Below are 17,825 nucleotides of genomic sequence, written 5' to 3' on the forward strand. Positions count from 1 at the left end.
GCCCTGTAGTTTATAAATCTTATTATAAATTGGTTGCCTAAACAACATCATATTACTAAAAAAACGATAGACTTATAGTGAGTTTGCAATGTTTTCCAAAATGTATAATTTTTGTTAACGATCTTTTTTAAATAAATAGTTTCCCTTGAAAAAGGCCAACACCACAAGGTCGAAACGTCGGGCAGTAAACAACCATCGTTTTGCTCTAAAAGACTGAGACAGGCGTTTTCAAATAACTCAAAATTACTGAAAAATTTGTAATTTTTACTAGTTTCGTCAACCATTGCTGCTATCCAACGTGATTGGCTACTGTTATTAACGTATATATTAACCCTTTAACGACCAACGTTTTCAAATGAATTTCAAAACTGATAGCAAAAATGGATTCAGCGACCCAACATCAGTTAAAAATCCGGTTTTTAACCATATAAACCAATTTTCATAATTTTGTCACAACTTTGCATGGAGAGGTGCCACTGTGTGTGTTCCCAAATTGAAATATGGTGAACAAAAGTATTTTCAGCTCTCGTTGAAGTTTTTGCGGTTAGGTGTCTTCAGCTTAATTTTATGAAGTTTGATTACGCCTGTAAATCGGTTAGAACATTCACTTTTCTCAAGGGTTAGTCTCATTTCTATAAACAAACAATTTTTTATCCAGCGATGTAAAAATATGTAAATATGTTTTTAGCAAAATGTTAGTAGAGGTTCCTCAAAAACAGTTTTTGAAGGTTTCTCCGTAAAAATAATTGTGCGTTCACGAATGTTGCTACCTGAGATTTTAAAGAATAAATCGAAGTAATCAATACTTAAATTCATATTGCCTGTTTAAATATATAGATAAATGGACTCATTCTCCTGTACGTAACGGTGTTAAGTTCGTTAGTTGGTGAATATACCTTATTAAGAAATGCAATGGCGTAAATTTAGTTGGGAGGGGGGGGGGGTTTGATAAATTGAAGTTCAGCAGCAAAATTAGTCTAACAGATGCCTTTCATAATTTCTTTTATAATATGTCAATGAAGTCAAGGAATGCAAATGCAAAGTGCACTTTTAAAGAAGAATAAATTTTCGAAAACTTTTCTATCGGTCAAGATAATATAATTTTGAAACCACCCACTTTGACGATTTCCCAATCTCGAAGATGTTTTTCAACATAAAAAGCGCATCTTTTGATATTGGTGATTAAATCTCTTAGAAGTAATTATGGAGAAATAATTCTTAAAAATTAGTGAGTGACTTGGTGTCTTCAGCAAAGTTGTTGATAATGTTATTTTAAACAGCTTTGTAGAAAATATGAAGGATACACACTACGAAAAACTCTTGTAATTTTTCGTCATTTTGCGCCGACATATGCCAGCGAACAAAATGACCGATTATTGCGTTCATTCCTATTTTTACAGGATACCAAATTATTCAAAAACATAATTTTACATTATGCCAACCGTAAAATTACGTGCGACATGTAAATTTACAAGAACGCTGTGAAATTACATTTGCCTAGTAAAATTGAAGTAAAACTCATTTTCAATCTTAAAATAAAATTAACCTTACTGCAGTTCGTCACGCGCTTCTTACCAACAAATAATCGACCCATTATCTATAATCGTGAAAACGGAAGACACAAATAAAATTCAATTACGCATAGTTTCACCAAGATTCAGAATGGGTCCATCATTTACTGGGTCGAAGCTTCGTGCAAATTATAAGTCAAGAGTATGCTGCAAAAACAAGTTGACGATTTAAAAATGACCCCACAGTGGTTGAAAGGGCACTCGAACTTCTTTTCTTTTTTGGGTAACCGAATATGTTTGATAAAAAACTCGACGTTTTCAGCGCATAATCCGTTATAATTTTATTGTTATCTTAACAATTTTTGCACAGCCGACGGACCTTGAAGAATTTTTGAGATAAATACGCACTTCACTTCGTTTGATGCGGGACGTGTAATTTTATGGCATCTAACACTGAAAACTTAGTCATCGAGTTCAAATTTTATTTCCTACACTTAAAAATAGTGCATGTGATAATTGTTTTTATTTAAAATGACGGAGTATTGAATTTATTAATAAAATATTATGAATGTGTCGATTATGACATATTAATAGATCACATTTAAAGTTGCGTTATATGCAATTGCGTCAGAATTCTAATTGAGTTATCATTAATATTCAGATTTATTTAGTGTGTATTCTTCAAAGATACTAAACAACCAAAGTTGACAGTTTCGAAAAAATGTGAGCTTGACCAAAATAACGCATTAATTTTACTTTTCTTCACTATGAAAGTCCGGAACGAGTACATTTTTTGGTGTTTTAAGGCTTTCTTTGTTTTAGGGAAATATTTACGGCTCTAAATTCAGAATAAAATTGAACACCACGTCCAAACGTTCCGACGGTTGATTTCGGTCTTCACTTCACTGATTCACATTTCCACTGATGAAGACCGAAAACAACGGTCGAAACGTTTGGACGTGGTGTTCATTTTCATTCTGACTGTAGAGCCGTAAATATTTCCCCAATCCACTTATATAAAATGTTATTACACCATTCAATTCATAATTCAAATATACATCATTAATAGCCACTAACTTGAAATATTTTTAAAACTTTATTATTTTCAAACGTGCCTAGAGGCTATTTATATAATTGATAATACAACAAAAATCAAATGCTCATTAAAACCGATACTGACCTGCTAGAGACAAACGGAAAACGTCAGTTTTCATCATTTTCTGCACTTCAAAATATTATTGTTGTTGCAAATCACATGATTATTGTTGTCGGTAAAACATGATGATGAGTCATGTTCTATTAAAGACCATGAGGTAGACTTAGCAGAAGGCAAAGGACTCTTCACATTTCCTTTCGATCATGTCTATATGAGCCTGCCTAGTCCTTGTTTTCCGTTCTAACTGATTCGCTCTAGAATACCTATCTGTCTTTCAATTTCATTGCTTTCGTTTCTCTTAGTCTTAAATTTGCCGAAAATAGCTAAAGAATCGATACAGTTAAACAAACTTCGCTTCCCATTTGAAAAACTGTCCCTAATCCATATTTAGGATCATCTTCTTCAAAAAAGATCTCATCACACTTTGACAACTATAGGCTTAGAGATCAGTTATAAGATCCAATTCCCACAATTTTAAAAATGTCCTAATGATGTCCAAAACAATAGGTTCTCGATGTAGTGATCAGACGATATACTTCCAAAATTATTATTTATGAATATTTTATTAAATTAAGTATTTTTTCAACACTACCAATTTTGGTTTGGGAGGATTTTAACCCCCCGGCTACGCCACAGAACTTGAAGTGTATCTTTTTGATCGACTGGGAGTATTGACTTTCTCAGTCTTGTTTAAATATCAAACGACTTATTTTTCGATTATCCGACGTTTAAACCATTTTGGGTTGCCTTTTTTTCAAGAAAAACTACAACGAATCTGTATTTAGTTATTTAGTTTTAGATTTACAGCGTTTAATTTGAATTAACTTATCTGTTATTGATATTTTTCCCGCGTTGAGATGTTTGGCAAAGTGTCAAAAGGGGATCTTCGGAAATAGTGAGCTTCAGCTGAACTGTGCATTAGTGTTGTGCGTATGGATTTGAGGAGCTTTCGAATTTCTTATAGTATGAGGTATGCCTGCGTAAGTGTTACTGAGACCATCCATATCTGTTCGCTGATTTACGGTATTGGGTGTGTTAATTATATGACACATCTCCAGCACTGGTAACCTCAGCTTAAGCATACCAAACCTTATCTTTTTCTGAGCATACTACGGCGTGAGTACTTGTCCCCAGGAAAAAGCACACGGGTTGGGCAGAGTGGATCGACTTCCTTTGGGGGCTTTGAATATTTAAGGTGTAAATACACTCACGATTTGTGCTGATATGGTAGATAAAATACATTTTAGGAGAGAAAAGTAGCCACAAAAAAATGGGCACAATTGTACGATCACACGCGTATAAGTTTATATTTATGATACAAGTTTTTCAAATGGCGACATTGTGTGAACTTCCCCCGCAGCATTGCATTTTGCATAGCGTGAAACTGGTGCTCGCGCTAGCTTACCGTATGAAGTCGTCGACTAAACCTCTTTGAGCAGGAAGGAGATAAAAGTTTTCTATAATATGTAGTTCACAAAGTCATTGAAGCTACTATTGTTGAATCCCTAATAATTAAAAGGATAAGTTTCAAATCTTCGTAAAATTTTACAACCTTTATTAGCTGTTTGAATCAAAATAATGGTCTCTCAAGGTACAGAATCATTCCTAAACATATTATTCGTGGCAAAATTATTTAGCTTTAGTAAAAACTAAAAGTCAAATTTTTTGTCAGTGAAATTGTGAATTTTAAACTAGTTTTCTACAACTTTATACAAGCAATTAAAAACTGAAATGCCTTTGCAACTTAAGACGTCGAGAATATTTGGAGCTTTGTTTCTGGAAAGCTTTGTGAATGGCTTCTTCTTCAAACGGGTAGGAAAACTGCCTTCGGCGTGCTTACGTGGGTGCAGTCTTTTCTATATTCGGAAAAAAGACCATTTAAACGGACCAGCGGCAGCCAGAGATTTATAGACATCGGCTTCGCTTAAAACAAATTGTGGAAGATTTATGCGGTGTTCTTCTGACGGGGAAAAATGGATGCTATTAAACACTCCGCGGAAGAAATCGTGCAAACAGATTCACCACATCAATTATAGATGTCAAAAAAACCATTCTTAGGCTAAAATTTCAATTACAATTTGCTTAATTTTCGTTTTTTTACCGGGTAATTTAAAGTACGTTGAATCGAAAACTTACTAGTATGGCTGAAATTTAATAACAGATTCGCCAGATCAGTATCATTATAGAAGTAAGGTAATAGCGGCAGCTGAGAATTTCTGTAATTAATTTTTTTCAAACTACTATTTATTAGACTTGGAAACTCTCGCCAGCTTATTAAAATTCTCGTTAGGAGAGTGTCAAATAATTATCAGAGATGAAAAATATTGGCACACGCACGCCACCTCACCCTGCCTCACGGGAATTTGTTAAAATGTCTACGGGTTCAATTTTTAGAAATTTCGCAAAACATGAGGATAAATCGGTTCATATCGAGATTGAAATAATGATCGGATGCAAAGTGAATAGTTACTAGTTTCTCGAATGAATAGCACTAGAAAAATCTAGAGACAGAAGAGATAAGTGAATACGTGAAAGTAGCTTCTACGTTTCATTGTTTTAGCCACACACACACGTTCTGGTCTTTCCAATGGATTCAAGCTAATTAAATAACTCTTATCTGTCGCGTCTAGATAAAAATTTCTGCAGATATGTTTCCGTGTGTAAAAAAACTGAAATATTTGAAATGAAAAATCGGGTTCGGGAAGGTTGTAACCATTCAAAGGCTATATTAGCAGATTAACCTGAGTCGAATAGTACTGCCTTCAGAGTTAAAAATAATCGAAGCTTTTTAGTGACGACTGAGAATGAATGTGATGCGATTCGTGATGAATAGAAAACATATTCATTCAAAAATCCATGTCATTTATTCAATAGAATATTGTACAATAATATTTATTTCATCATTTATCTAGGTAAATGTTTTCAAATGCTGGTAAAACATATAAAATAATAATTATCATCACTTACTTTGATCGGTTTGATTCGTTGTTGCACGTTCGCTTCGTGCAATAATAGGACACGAATGAAAATCTGCAGTGAATGTAGTTGGTTCGTTTGACGTTTTCGGTAGCGCCACCGAATATTGAAAATAATTGCAGCCTAATATGATCAATTTTCATTCAATGAATTTGAATATTTTTAACTCTGACTGAATTTACCCCAAAATAACAATTAGTAAAATTGAAAAGAGCTAGGATTACTATAACATATATGAATGCGCCATTCTGTGGTTTAAACAAAAAGCTAGTTTGATTTGAAATTTAAACCGTAAATCAGAGATGCGAGCAGGTATAGTATCACAGGAGATAATCCAATATTACTCATACGTCTTAAGAATTAAAACCAGCTACTATTAACAGGTACAAGTAAATCGGAACTGACTTGACTTGGCTCCTGGCTTTTAGTAAAATTGTAAGATCTAACCACTTGCACTAAAATCACAATGAATTAGAGAGCCAAAAGTTGAAATTGGCGAATAGTTGGACAACTTACACCATCCTTGAATGTAATCACTATTGTTTATCGTCTGTTAATATTCAGGGAGTCCATTTCGCTATTGATTATTTTTATCAAAAAAAAGACGATGAATCTTTTTATGTTGTTCCACTTGGGCATCGAATCTGATAAAACCGACTAGAATACAATGATCTGAAGCGTTTCCCTATAGCAGGTCTGTTGGCGATACAAACTCAGAAAGTAAAGCCGAAACAAATAACATTTAGGTATCAACTTCAAATTGAAATGTCAATTAAATTTCAAATTATGATTGCCAAATAATATATCAAAGTGTATTCTAGTATTGCTGTGCTTACATGTTTATTTATTTCTTTTCGACTGAACACCAAATTGAATACTGCTTTGTTATCAACAAGAAATTTCAACATCTAAATAAACTTTCAGTTTACTTTCACTAATTGCGCGAGTAGAAATCTTGTTGATGTCACGGGGAAATTTTTCTCGTCTCGATTTTCTGTTTTGAACATTTAAAATGACCAAAACGATTACAACCTGAGTAATCATTATCTACAACATTACAACCTCAAGATGGGATATTTTTTTGAAATTCGCATATATGAAATGGATACTACAAAAGGAAGGAAAAAATAAATAATAATCAAATAAATAGCAATTCTGTTCAAAGCGAATGAACTGAGCACCACCTAAAGCCGTTTGCAAAATTTCTCGCGCCGATTTTTAGGCGAACGAATTAAAATGAACTGACTTACCGTAGGGGAATTGTGGGTAAAACCGACACCCCACAACTTTCCCTGGAAATCAAATTTTTATTCATTTCATAATGACACTTTATTATTAGTATGATTATATAGAGCATTTGAAGACAAATTGGATTTACGTTAGTACGCCGAATGTCATAAAAATAAACAAAACATACAATAGCAGCTTTCATACTCGTCTGGATGGAAAATTTTGTTGGTAGATTTTAAGGTTTTAACCGAACAAAAGCTTTGCAAATGACCACATTTTTCAGTACCTAGTATTATCAGCCTTTCCTATGATCAAATGAGTGCATTGAAGACGAGTTTGAAAAATTAAATATTTTTAATCGTTTTTTTTTAAATAAACCTTTTTTAATCCACCTAGCGGTGCAATTGTGCCTTTCTCAATCATGAACAGGAGAGTTTTTAGTTGCTTATATTTATTAAAAGCTTTTAAATGTATACATTACAATTTTATTATACATTATTTGACAACTATATACAAGAAAAGAAATCATTATTCGAGTTCTAAAATTTTGCAAAAGAGAAAACAGCCACGGTAATATTGGATTGAAAAAAGGAGCGAAAGGAAGTCCCAAAAAATCGATTCTTATAAAAAAAAACCTATTTTAATCCACCTAGCGGTGCAATTGTGCCTTTCTCAATCATGAATCACGAGAATGTGTGCGTTGTTTATATTCATTAAAAACTTTTAAATGCATATATTACATTTTATTATTATACATCACATGACAACTATATACAGCAAAATAAATAATTATTCGAGTTCTAAAATTTTGAAAAAGAAAAAACAGCCATGGTAATATTGAACTGTAAAAAGGTGCGAAATCGGCAAAGTCCCAAAAAGTCGATTTTTATAAAAAAAAATTTCGATATAACAGAAAATCTCGACGTTTCATGCATTTTAAAGATGTTTGGTATCAAAAATACGAATTCGATTTCTGAAATTTCATGGGGTCCCCCCTTCGAAAAAAAAAAAAATTAGAGTTCCGACTTATATGGGAATTTCATATGTGACCGGACGATTTAGTCTATATTTCCGGATGTAGTCAACGAAAGTTTGGTTGGCCGTCGGTGACCTAGAACAGCAAGATACTTCCGCCAGGGCTTCCTGAACCGATGATGGTGGCCAATGTGGCCAAAGAGACTTTGAATGGATGTTAGTGACCTAATACTACAAATCGAAGCAGTTGTGGTCATATTTTGGAAAAATTTTCACCTTCATACATTCATTTAAGAATTTATTAAAATCGACATTTTCTACGTGATCGTGCTCACCACTCTGTAATTCCGGAATCGGAAGTTGGATCCATCAGAAATTCAATATCAGCATATGGGAACGTTTTATCTTCCATTTAAGACTAAGTTTGCGAAAATCGGTTCAGCCATCTCTGAGAAAAATGAGTGACATTTTTTGTCACATACACACACAGACGCACATATACACACATACATACATACACACATATATAAACACGCACAGACATTTTCCGAACTCGACGAACTGAATCGAATATGTATATGTCACTCGGCCCCCCGCGCCTCTGTTAAAAAGTCGGTTTTCAGAGCAATTGCAATACCTTTCTATTGAGAAAGGCAAAAATGTGCGCTGTTGGGGTAAAACCGACACCCTTTGGTTAGGGTAAAACCGACACGCTGTTAAGATGATTGTGTTTACATGCGGTTCATTACAATAGGCTGGGGATCTTTGTGACACTTCAATTACACTATTAGCACACTATAGTATTAGCAGAAATACACAGAAACTTTTATTGTGTTTATTTCTTATTGGTCTCTTTAAAAATCAAAAATTGATATTATTGCTTATCAGATTCTATCGAAGCTTTTGCGATTTCTACAAAAAGCTCCTCCAAAGTTCTAGTGTTCTCTTGGTTTGTCATAGATGTACTTTATCACAATGAGACAATGATCTTTTGTATAAACTGGTAGATCGTTGATGATCAGAATTCGAAAAATCAAGGCTGGAAAAGGTAGTTTTACTAAGAACTGTGCATCACTTTTAAGTGAATGAATCCGATTAGCAGAATGTTGAACACTTGCGAATCTTCTCTTACGAAATAAAATGACACTGAAGGTTGCAATGATGGAAATACCCTCATCAAGAAATAATCCTATAGCATAAAATACTCATGTTTATAGCACTACTCCTTCGAACTCTCTTCTCCTCACTACATAATGAAGCTACGAAAAGTACATATTTGTATCTCACATACTCACACTTTATTACTCAGGCATACATCACATTTTTAAAAAATACAAACATTTTAATAAAGTGGAGAGAAAATAAATTAAAGGGGGTGTCGGTTTTATCCGCAGTGTCTACAAAAAGTCACTTTGTTTTCCAAGTTTTGCAACCAATAATTTTTAATGAAACTAATTTTTTTAACGGCTGACAAAATTAAGCTTTGTTAAAAAATTTCTGAAGAAGAATTTTGTGTAGAAATTATAATGTTACAGGTTTTGTGGGAACCCAGAAACAGTGTTAAACTTAAGGTGTCGGTTTTAACCACAATTCCCTTACCACAAACCGTTCTCGGTTCTCTACCAGTAGGGAACCGGGCGATAGACGAAACACAAGCAAAATAAAAATATTCATCAAAATCTCTATTTCTATCATAACACATCGTAAGGTAATCTAGCTTCGGTGTATTCCTAGATATTGAGGGTGCTACTGTCCTTGCAGTCTAGTCTTGAAGCAATGCACGGTAGTGGAATATCTGCATGCATATCTTGGGTTGGGTAAACGCAGCTTGCATAGTTATCGGGCAGTGCAGACGAACTTTTGGAAAAATCTGGGATCTCAAACCTAATGACATCTATTTATAAGACAATTGTACGTGCTATACTGTCATATGGGTGCCTTGTGTGCCGGCCTGTCTGCAATTAATGGCGTTCAATGTGTTGCCTGGTGCTTTCAAACATGAAGCATTATCATGTGCATACAGATTGCAGTTACCGGGCTTTGGAACAGTAACCATGTTGATCTTGTTACCAGCCATACACGACTATGGTCACAAATGGTTACTTGGGGTGAAGATATCCTTGTTCCCAGCGATATTACAGTCACATGTAGTTTTCCTTATGGGGCATTGGAGAGGAATGGTTGTCTGGCTATATGGAGAGAAAACAGCAAACGGAAGTGGCCTGTTACACTATGGATGGAGGGAGGTGCTGGTGCTGGTGTATACTGTTGTGAAATGAGATTGGAACAGTCTCACTTGCTAGTTAAATATTTTACTGCGTTCTAACCAGAAATCTTCGACAGAGTTTGTTCGGCGAAGTTATACACTTCTGCTACGATAGTCAGGGCCGGCGGAAAGCGTGGGTAGTATGGGTAGTACTACCCACTCGAAGATAACCGAGTGGGTAATTACCCACTCAAAATTTTGAATCATTTCAAAAAAATTAGATGTGCAACGCATGTATCTCGCACTACACACATTTGAAAACATCGATGTACCACAATTGCATTTGCATAAACGAACGTGATTTAATGTGAATGTAATGTAAGCGCGTACATTGCGAAAAGGGAAAAATTCCTTAGTAATGGACCCCTCACCCTATGCTTTCTACCCACTCTGGCGCAAAGTGTTTCGCCGGCCCTGACGATAGTCAGTGTGCAATCAAGGCCCTTAGCTTAGACAAATAACGGCCCATGTAATCGTATGCCGCATGTCAACACTAGCATGCCTTGTCTGGATGCCCGGACATTCCGGTATTACTGAAAATGAATAGACTGACGAATAGGCCAGGGAAGTGTAGCGATTGACTTCGTTGGTCCAAAGCTTGCCGTGCCAATTTCGACAAGTTGGATAAGAGAAAAAATTCGGTCCTGGGTTTCGTCCAAGTATTTCAATTATTGGAGAAATCCACAAACGTGTCGCCAAAGGCGTTTTTAGAATGACCGTGCCCAGTAATTTCGAACAGTCTCCTTATTTTTCTAAGCTCAACTGCGTCACAGTGGATCCATTCCATACAAAAGCTGGACAAAACCTCAAAAGTAGTTTAAAATGTCTGAAAATATCATCTAAAGGTAATTCTGGTGCGCTGAACTCGATTTTGATTAAATTAGGAAGCTAAAATGAAAATTAGACAGCCTAGGGCGGTTCTAAAAGTTTTTTTTTTAATTTCACAAAAGTGAATTTTATTAACTTCTCAAAACAGATACTTTGTAAGTGAACAGAAACATTTTGATTTCCTAGGGTTGCCTTTAGTAACGAGTTAGCTAGGGTGGTTCCAATTTATCGAAATCTGGTGAATAAAAAATGATGTAATTTTAGTCATTTGTTTGTAAATCTTTAGTCCAATCTGAATACCATCGTAAAAAAAAATCATCCCTTCACAACTCTTTAAGAGATAATCCTCATTTACTAATTTATGAACTTATGCGTTTAGAATAGTTATAAAAGATACCATATCCTAAGGTGTTTGAAAGAATGCCTGAAATTTCTGTTTTATTGGTTTATTTATTTATAGTTATCGCCAAAGCTATAAAGATAACAGATTTATTTGATGTTAATGAAGATCTCAAATCATGCCCTACTATGCTCTATTCACAGTTTCTCATACGATGCGTACTGCAGCTAAGCCGCTCAATACTTTTCCATTGATTTTCAATTCCAATGATGATATGTATATCTCTCCTTGTGGGTACTGACTTGGTTTTTTGTACGAAAACATCCTGAGCATACTTTGCACTGTATGTGTATGCTTTGAAATAGAGACGTGAGCGTTTTTGCATGAAACTCTCATCAATTTGGAAGAGGGAGATTTTGAAGTTGATTGTTGATTGTGATAGATTCAATAGGGAGTTTGCAATTGAAAATAAATGTTGCATTACTGGCCAATAACTAAAAATTGGGTAAAAAAGAACACTTCCCACACTCACGTGTTTACCTTACATCGGTCGCCAGTAAAGCTAACAACCAATACTACTAACCAATACCTACTAAAGAAATTCATGGAAAGATATGATAATAGTTGCAGTTAGTTTGCCTCGTTGGCTTGTATTTATTTGAATTTTTCTATACTGCAGATAACTGTGAAAATGTAGAAACACGAGTCACAGCTGCAAGACGGTTAAGGCGTACTTACATTTATATCATGAGATGAATTTCTATTAGAAACGCCTATATGTGTTGTTAAATTATCATTGTAGTACTTATTAAAGCGAGATGAATTAGAATGAACAAAAACTTTTTGTCACTCAAATTCTTGCAGATTTTGAAGACCTTGTACGGTTAAAAAAAATTAGCGCTTATATTTTTCAATCAATTAACTCAAAAATTTGGCGAATACAGCTTTGGGCAATGTACATTTAGAAAAAAAAATATAAAAGGTGTGAAAATCGACAATAAATTTTGGAGGTTTTGACCGGCCCGGCCCCACAGTGCTGCGGCTTGCTGTCCAGGGCTTTAACCGGACACACCAAACTCAAGCGTAATTGCGATTTAGAGTTTTCTGCCCTCCGACTGAAACTTAGAAACATACTAAAGTTTCTTATCAATTGTAATAATGAGCTATAGGCTTACTCGCAGTCGATTTGGACTACTCGTGAGTTTAATTTACCTACTGTTTGTTTTTGTGCTATTCTCACTTCTAATTCTACTTCCTCCGTCCTGTTTCTCCTTTCGATCCGGTCAGGAAATCACGAGAAGACACGACAAGGCACCAATCCCCCTCTACGTACGGTGAACGTGCAATTTGAGCCAATATATTCTGATTCCTGAAGTTTCATTGAACAGCAGTTTCTTGCTGTTCACTCAAGTTGTGTAACTTTTTAGATTTAATACTTTACAAAGAGTCAAAATGGTCTGTTAAGGCTGAGATGAAAACTGATGAGACGAAGTTTAAATAAAATACATCCCTATCTCTGATAGGTATTGTGCCCTCTTTGCAAAAACTGTTGTAATCCAATGTTGCACATCAGGAGAAGCTAAACGTAATCAACTGCAATCATTTATGATTGTGCCAAAATGTTATGATGCGATTTGAAGTTTTTGGTTGATACCCGAAAGTTTTTTTTTGTTTCCATAAAATCAATGTAAACTCATTGTAGGATTCTATCGTTACTAAATTTTGCATATTGAATCCTTGAAGTCACCTAATGATTGGTGTCATGGTTGCAGATTCACAACAAATATTGCTGCTCTATAGAACAGTTGTGTAAACTGTAATATGCGGACTACGTAAAAGTGCGCTTGATGATATCTATTTATATGAAAACTTTGCAAGTTGAAATGGTACGTCTTGGTGACCTCACCGTGTCCTACTGTGTCATTTCCTCAGACAGTATTAAATAATTAGCATGAAAAACATGTTGAAATCTGCAAAAATAACAGATCAGGAAATACAATTCTGCTTTCAAGTAGAATCAAAGTAAGAGATTAAGAAAATAAAACATCAGCTTGACGGGTAGTGGATTGGGATACATAAAGTCAGAAATGATGTATCGAATTTGTTGGATATTTTCGGCAATTTAATGGTAACGAGAAACGAAAGCTATGAAATTAAAATATGTACAGATATTCTAGAGCAAAGGAGTTACTAGAACGGAAAACTAGGGCTAGGCTCAAAGGGACAGGATCGAAAAGAAAAGTGAACCTTTTGCCTTCTGCTGATAGGAGTTTAGCATTCTATCTAGGTCTACCGTACGACCGGTGGGAGAAGAAAGAAATTCTTCACAAATCCTCTCCTAGAAACGATCACGCGATCATTATTTACCTTCCCTAAGTAACACAACAAAATCAGCAATACACGTTATTGATTTTTGGCAAACATAATATAAAATTTATAAACGAAGGTAGCAAATGACACGAAAAATTCCCCTACGGAATACGAAACCGGTTCCACGTCGCAATGCGATAATATATACAAACTAAGCATTTTTGTCGGGAACGAAAGAAAGAGAGAAAGCAAGATTGGAACGAAGGAAAAGGTCCCGTTTTATTACATTTCAATATCGTGAAACGGCTGTTGAGTGGAGCTTCCCACACACAATCAAAATATAATCTGGCGCTTTTCGCATTGATATTTCCGTCGAATCGATTCCGTTCTATGGTCGCATCGTAAATTTTTACTTCCCATGTTTGTTGAGAGGCTTTTAGCAGGTCTTTATAAGTTTTCCCTCCGACCAAAAACGAGCTATTGAATACTGGCAAGGAAGAAGCGTTACATTGTGTGGGATCCCGACATCATAGCTTTATTTTCGACCTTTCTTACCTTGGGTTGGGACGTAGATGTTCAAGTACAGGCAATCTTCAGATTGATTTCTAAGGTACGGCAAAAGTCGCTTTAAATATTCTAATCTACCACGAGGCATTCGTTCCAGTGCCGCTGTTTCATTGGCGATATCTGGAAGACGCTGTGGACATACCGGGCTGAACCTAAGGGGGAAATGGGACATTGTTGGAAACAAAAGCAGGTTATGTTATGTAGAATATGCACGAACGAGTCTCAGTATTTTTTTTTGGTAAAAAACACAACAAACTCCTACCTATCCGCTTTTTTGACCCCGGACCAGAGTGCACCTGTTACCGGGGGCATGAAGCGTAAAGTGCCTACAGGAGGTGAAGCATACGGAATTCCTCGGAACGCCTCCACCGGATCCAGATGTCTTCCATCCAGATGTTCAATGGTACCGGATACCGAACCGTATTTAATATGCACAACACGTGAAGTCGTTTTCTTCACGGAATCATTCTCGTCGCTATTGCCACCGCAATACACACTCGGGGCAAATAGGGGAATGATTATCACTAGTGGTATCAACATGGTTATGCAGATCACGCTACTGGATTGTTGACAGCATTTCTACTCATTTGGCATATACATTTATTTGTTTTACTTCTTTTGGGACACGTTTGCACCAGAGCTCAAAGCTCTTCCCGTCACCTTTTTTGACAAACTTACGAATTTCGTGGTATTCACATTTTTTCTTCTACCGATGACACTATCACTGATTGATACGCAATCTCCTTGCGAAGGGCACACGAGGGTGATATTCTCTTTGTTTCGGAATCCTCACATTTCACATTTCTATATCACTAGAAGGATGGATTGGAAAGAATCCGTTCCTCTCGATAAACGATCGATTTCTTCTTGATGGCCTCTTCAGCAATTAATCCATCATTCACTCTCACCCGCAATCTGATACCACTGTATCACACTGCACTTAAAACTTCACCATGAAATGCCCAATAACACTTTAACCTTTTCGCTTGTGCTTCTCAGAAGGACTTTCCTTCCTCTCGACATTGTTTCACCCGAAAGCATCGAGCACACGGCACTCTTATTCTCTGCACGTACATATATCCTGGGTGGTTGCGTATCCTCGGTCCTCTTATCGCGGGGACATCCATAAATCAATATTCGCAAACTGTAGCACCACCGTCGCCTAGCAGCACCGAATCACTGCCTATCCACTTGGAAAGGCTATCGTTTGCTATCCGTATCCTCGGGTGGTTATCCTTATTAGATCCATTGCAATTCAGCGCCTACTCTCCGGACGTTTTGTATACACATGAACCTAGACCTGCCGCTAGTAACGACAATAATTTGACATAATTCACTACAGCGAACAGCGCTTAAGCACAGCAAAATCCCCTCATCCCACTTGTCAAGTTGTTTTTTTTTTCTTTTTTACTACTGCTCCCTTTGCTTTCCAACCCGTAGCTGAACGGTGCGCTTAGGGCGGGGAGCTTTTACACCTACACACATATCAACGTTGCAGAACACCACAAAGTTTGCCTACCGCGCCGTGGGCCATTCTGCCACCCTGACACCGCACAAATTCTCTATTTAGGCCTTGCTGCCTAGGCTTCGAAAAATCACCTGTCTCGCACGCGTTCCGATCAGTTAGGATTCGCTCTTCATCACAGACTAACGGCTGCCTTGTCATTCATGCTGCTCCACGGTGCCAGATGATGGGCTTGGCTTGCACCAGTGCTCGCTGGTGGCCGGAATAAGAACCGCGGGAAAAGTGAAAATGCGCAAACTCTCTCATCGTTGTTGAAAATGGTAAACAACCGGTTGACAGGTCGGTAGCTGCCAGACGTCGGTGCAGGAAAGTTGCTCGTGACAGTTTAATGCTATAATAATTCAGGGTTGTGTGAGTTTGGTTACACTTTCTGGGGAAATGTATATTTTAATGCTGATTGAGACAATATTCCCAATAATACTTCCTTCTTTCAAATATTAATGAAGGGATGTAAACATTTAGAACCAATAAACGTTGAAACTGCAGTATTTTAGTGATATTAAAAGTTGATATTCTGTCAGTAAGACAACGTATTTAAAAAATATCGAAAATGACTTATTTATTTCAAATCTCCCAATGAATCATGACAATGTCATAAACTATGAAATATTACATTTTCGAAACCTTTATTATTCTATGACAGGGTAACCGAGCGAAAAATATTTTGGTTTCAATAGAATAATTTTAAGCAAGACGGTAGAACTTTCAAATTTCCCTCGCTAGCTAACCACGGAAAAGACAGCAAAAGAGTTTTCACGGAGATGGTTTCATTAAACCAGTGACTTAAGCGCCAACCTCTCTCGATAGGCCACTGGTCAGTTCGGGGTAGGTAAAACGTATCCCAATTATCACCCAAACTATACTTCACTCCCAACCACCCAAAAGCTTCAAAGTTGGGAGCAGGTTCGAGTCTTCAATAAGCGAGCCAACTGATCAAAAAACGTGAAGTAAACGATCTGTTCAATGGAGGCGCACCGTCGCTCAAGAATTACAGCTCACAATTCGAAATGTTTAAAAAGGTCGTCCCTCGTTTATGCGCTACGCCGAATTAGCTCTCTTAAAATCTTTCCCAAATAATAATAATAATAAATCAAAGTTGTATAGAAAAATTGAATCCGAAACCGTAATTCTGAACTAAAATTAAACGTAACCTAAAGATTGCTCAATTGTCACATCTAAACTAGCCTTTTAGATTTATACTGATGTTCAACATTATTTACAATGGTTGGTTTGTTCCCCCACCGAGATTTGGTTAGTGAGTACAAAAAGGGACGATGGGGTGGGCATGGCGTAGTTAGTAAATCGATTGCCTTATACGCAGCGCACCTGGGTTCGAGTCCCGACCCTGCACAGTTAGAAATTTTTCATAAGAGATTTTTCTAACCCGAAGAGGCCAATGACTTAAGGTTAAAACCTCTATAATCGAAATAAAAAAAAAACAAACGATCTTACTAGGAATCGCTGATCAGCCACGACGGTGTTCCAATGACGGATGCGATGGTTTGAAGGATGAAGATCCGAAACGGTTCTAGCGGTGTAACTGCGACCGCATGGATAACGGGGCCGGGAAGGCCTAGAAAGCCGCACAGCTCGGTCGATGTAGCGGAGCAGGTCGGCGGTACTCGCGTCTTCCCAGACGAATATCGGAGGGCTGGTTGCATTCTCGAATGAAATTTGGTGGAAAACAAGCTGATTGCCTTCCAGATACGCCCGTGTGTCACAGAATCTGGTACTCAGACCAAACACCCACGTTGAATTGGTTAACGGACGTGTTCAACGTGTACTCTTAGTCTAAATTGCACTCACAAAATTTTGGAACCATGAAGCTTACCTTAATTTAGATCAATTTTAGCTCCAAATTATCACAATCCATACGACTTCGGACGCGCATATAAATTCTATTCCACATTTGAAAATCGGCTAAGGTCTGTTGGACTAATGATAGTTTTGCTACACAGCCATAGGGTTTTTTTACGAACATTATTTTCATGATAGACGTCTAATGGTTGTTCAAATTAAATGGGCAAGTATCGATTGGCTTTAAAACATCTTAATCTTAATAATTTTTATATGTAACAACATTAATTGTTACAACAGTGCACTAACATATTGGCTCCATCACTTGCGTATGCAGGCGGTGG

At 36.6% G+C, this 17,825-nt stretch overlaps 1 protein-coding gene across 1 annotated transcript in view; it reads right to left on the reverse strand.

The window, feature by feature from the left end:
- The window catches only part of LOC131683504 (neuroligin-4, Y-linked), a 181,236-nt gene extending 165,443 nt beyond the window's left edge, over window positions 1-15,793 (reverse strand). Inside the window, exons 1-2 of the mRNA XM_058965533.1 lie at window positions 14,422-15,793; window positions 14,148-14,311 (exon numbers count right to left, since the gene is read on the reverse strand). Coding sequence (XP_058821516.1) covers window positions 14,148-14,311; window positions 14,422-14,699 — 442 coding nt within the window. The 5' untranslated portion in view covers window positions 14,700-15,793. The remainder of the gene's footprint in view (window positions 1-14,147; window positions 14,312-14,421) is intronic.
- Between the last annotated feature and the right edge of the window lie 2,032 nt (window positions 15,794-17,825).

Source organism: Topomyia yanbarensis, chromosome 2 (genome assembly GCF_030247195.1).
Source record: "Topomyia yanbarensis strain Yona2022 chromosome 2, ASM3024719v1, whole genome shotgun sequence".
Lineage (NCBI taxonomy): Eukaryota > Metazoa > Arthropoda > Insecta > Diptera > Culicidae > Topomyia > Topomyia yanbarensis.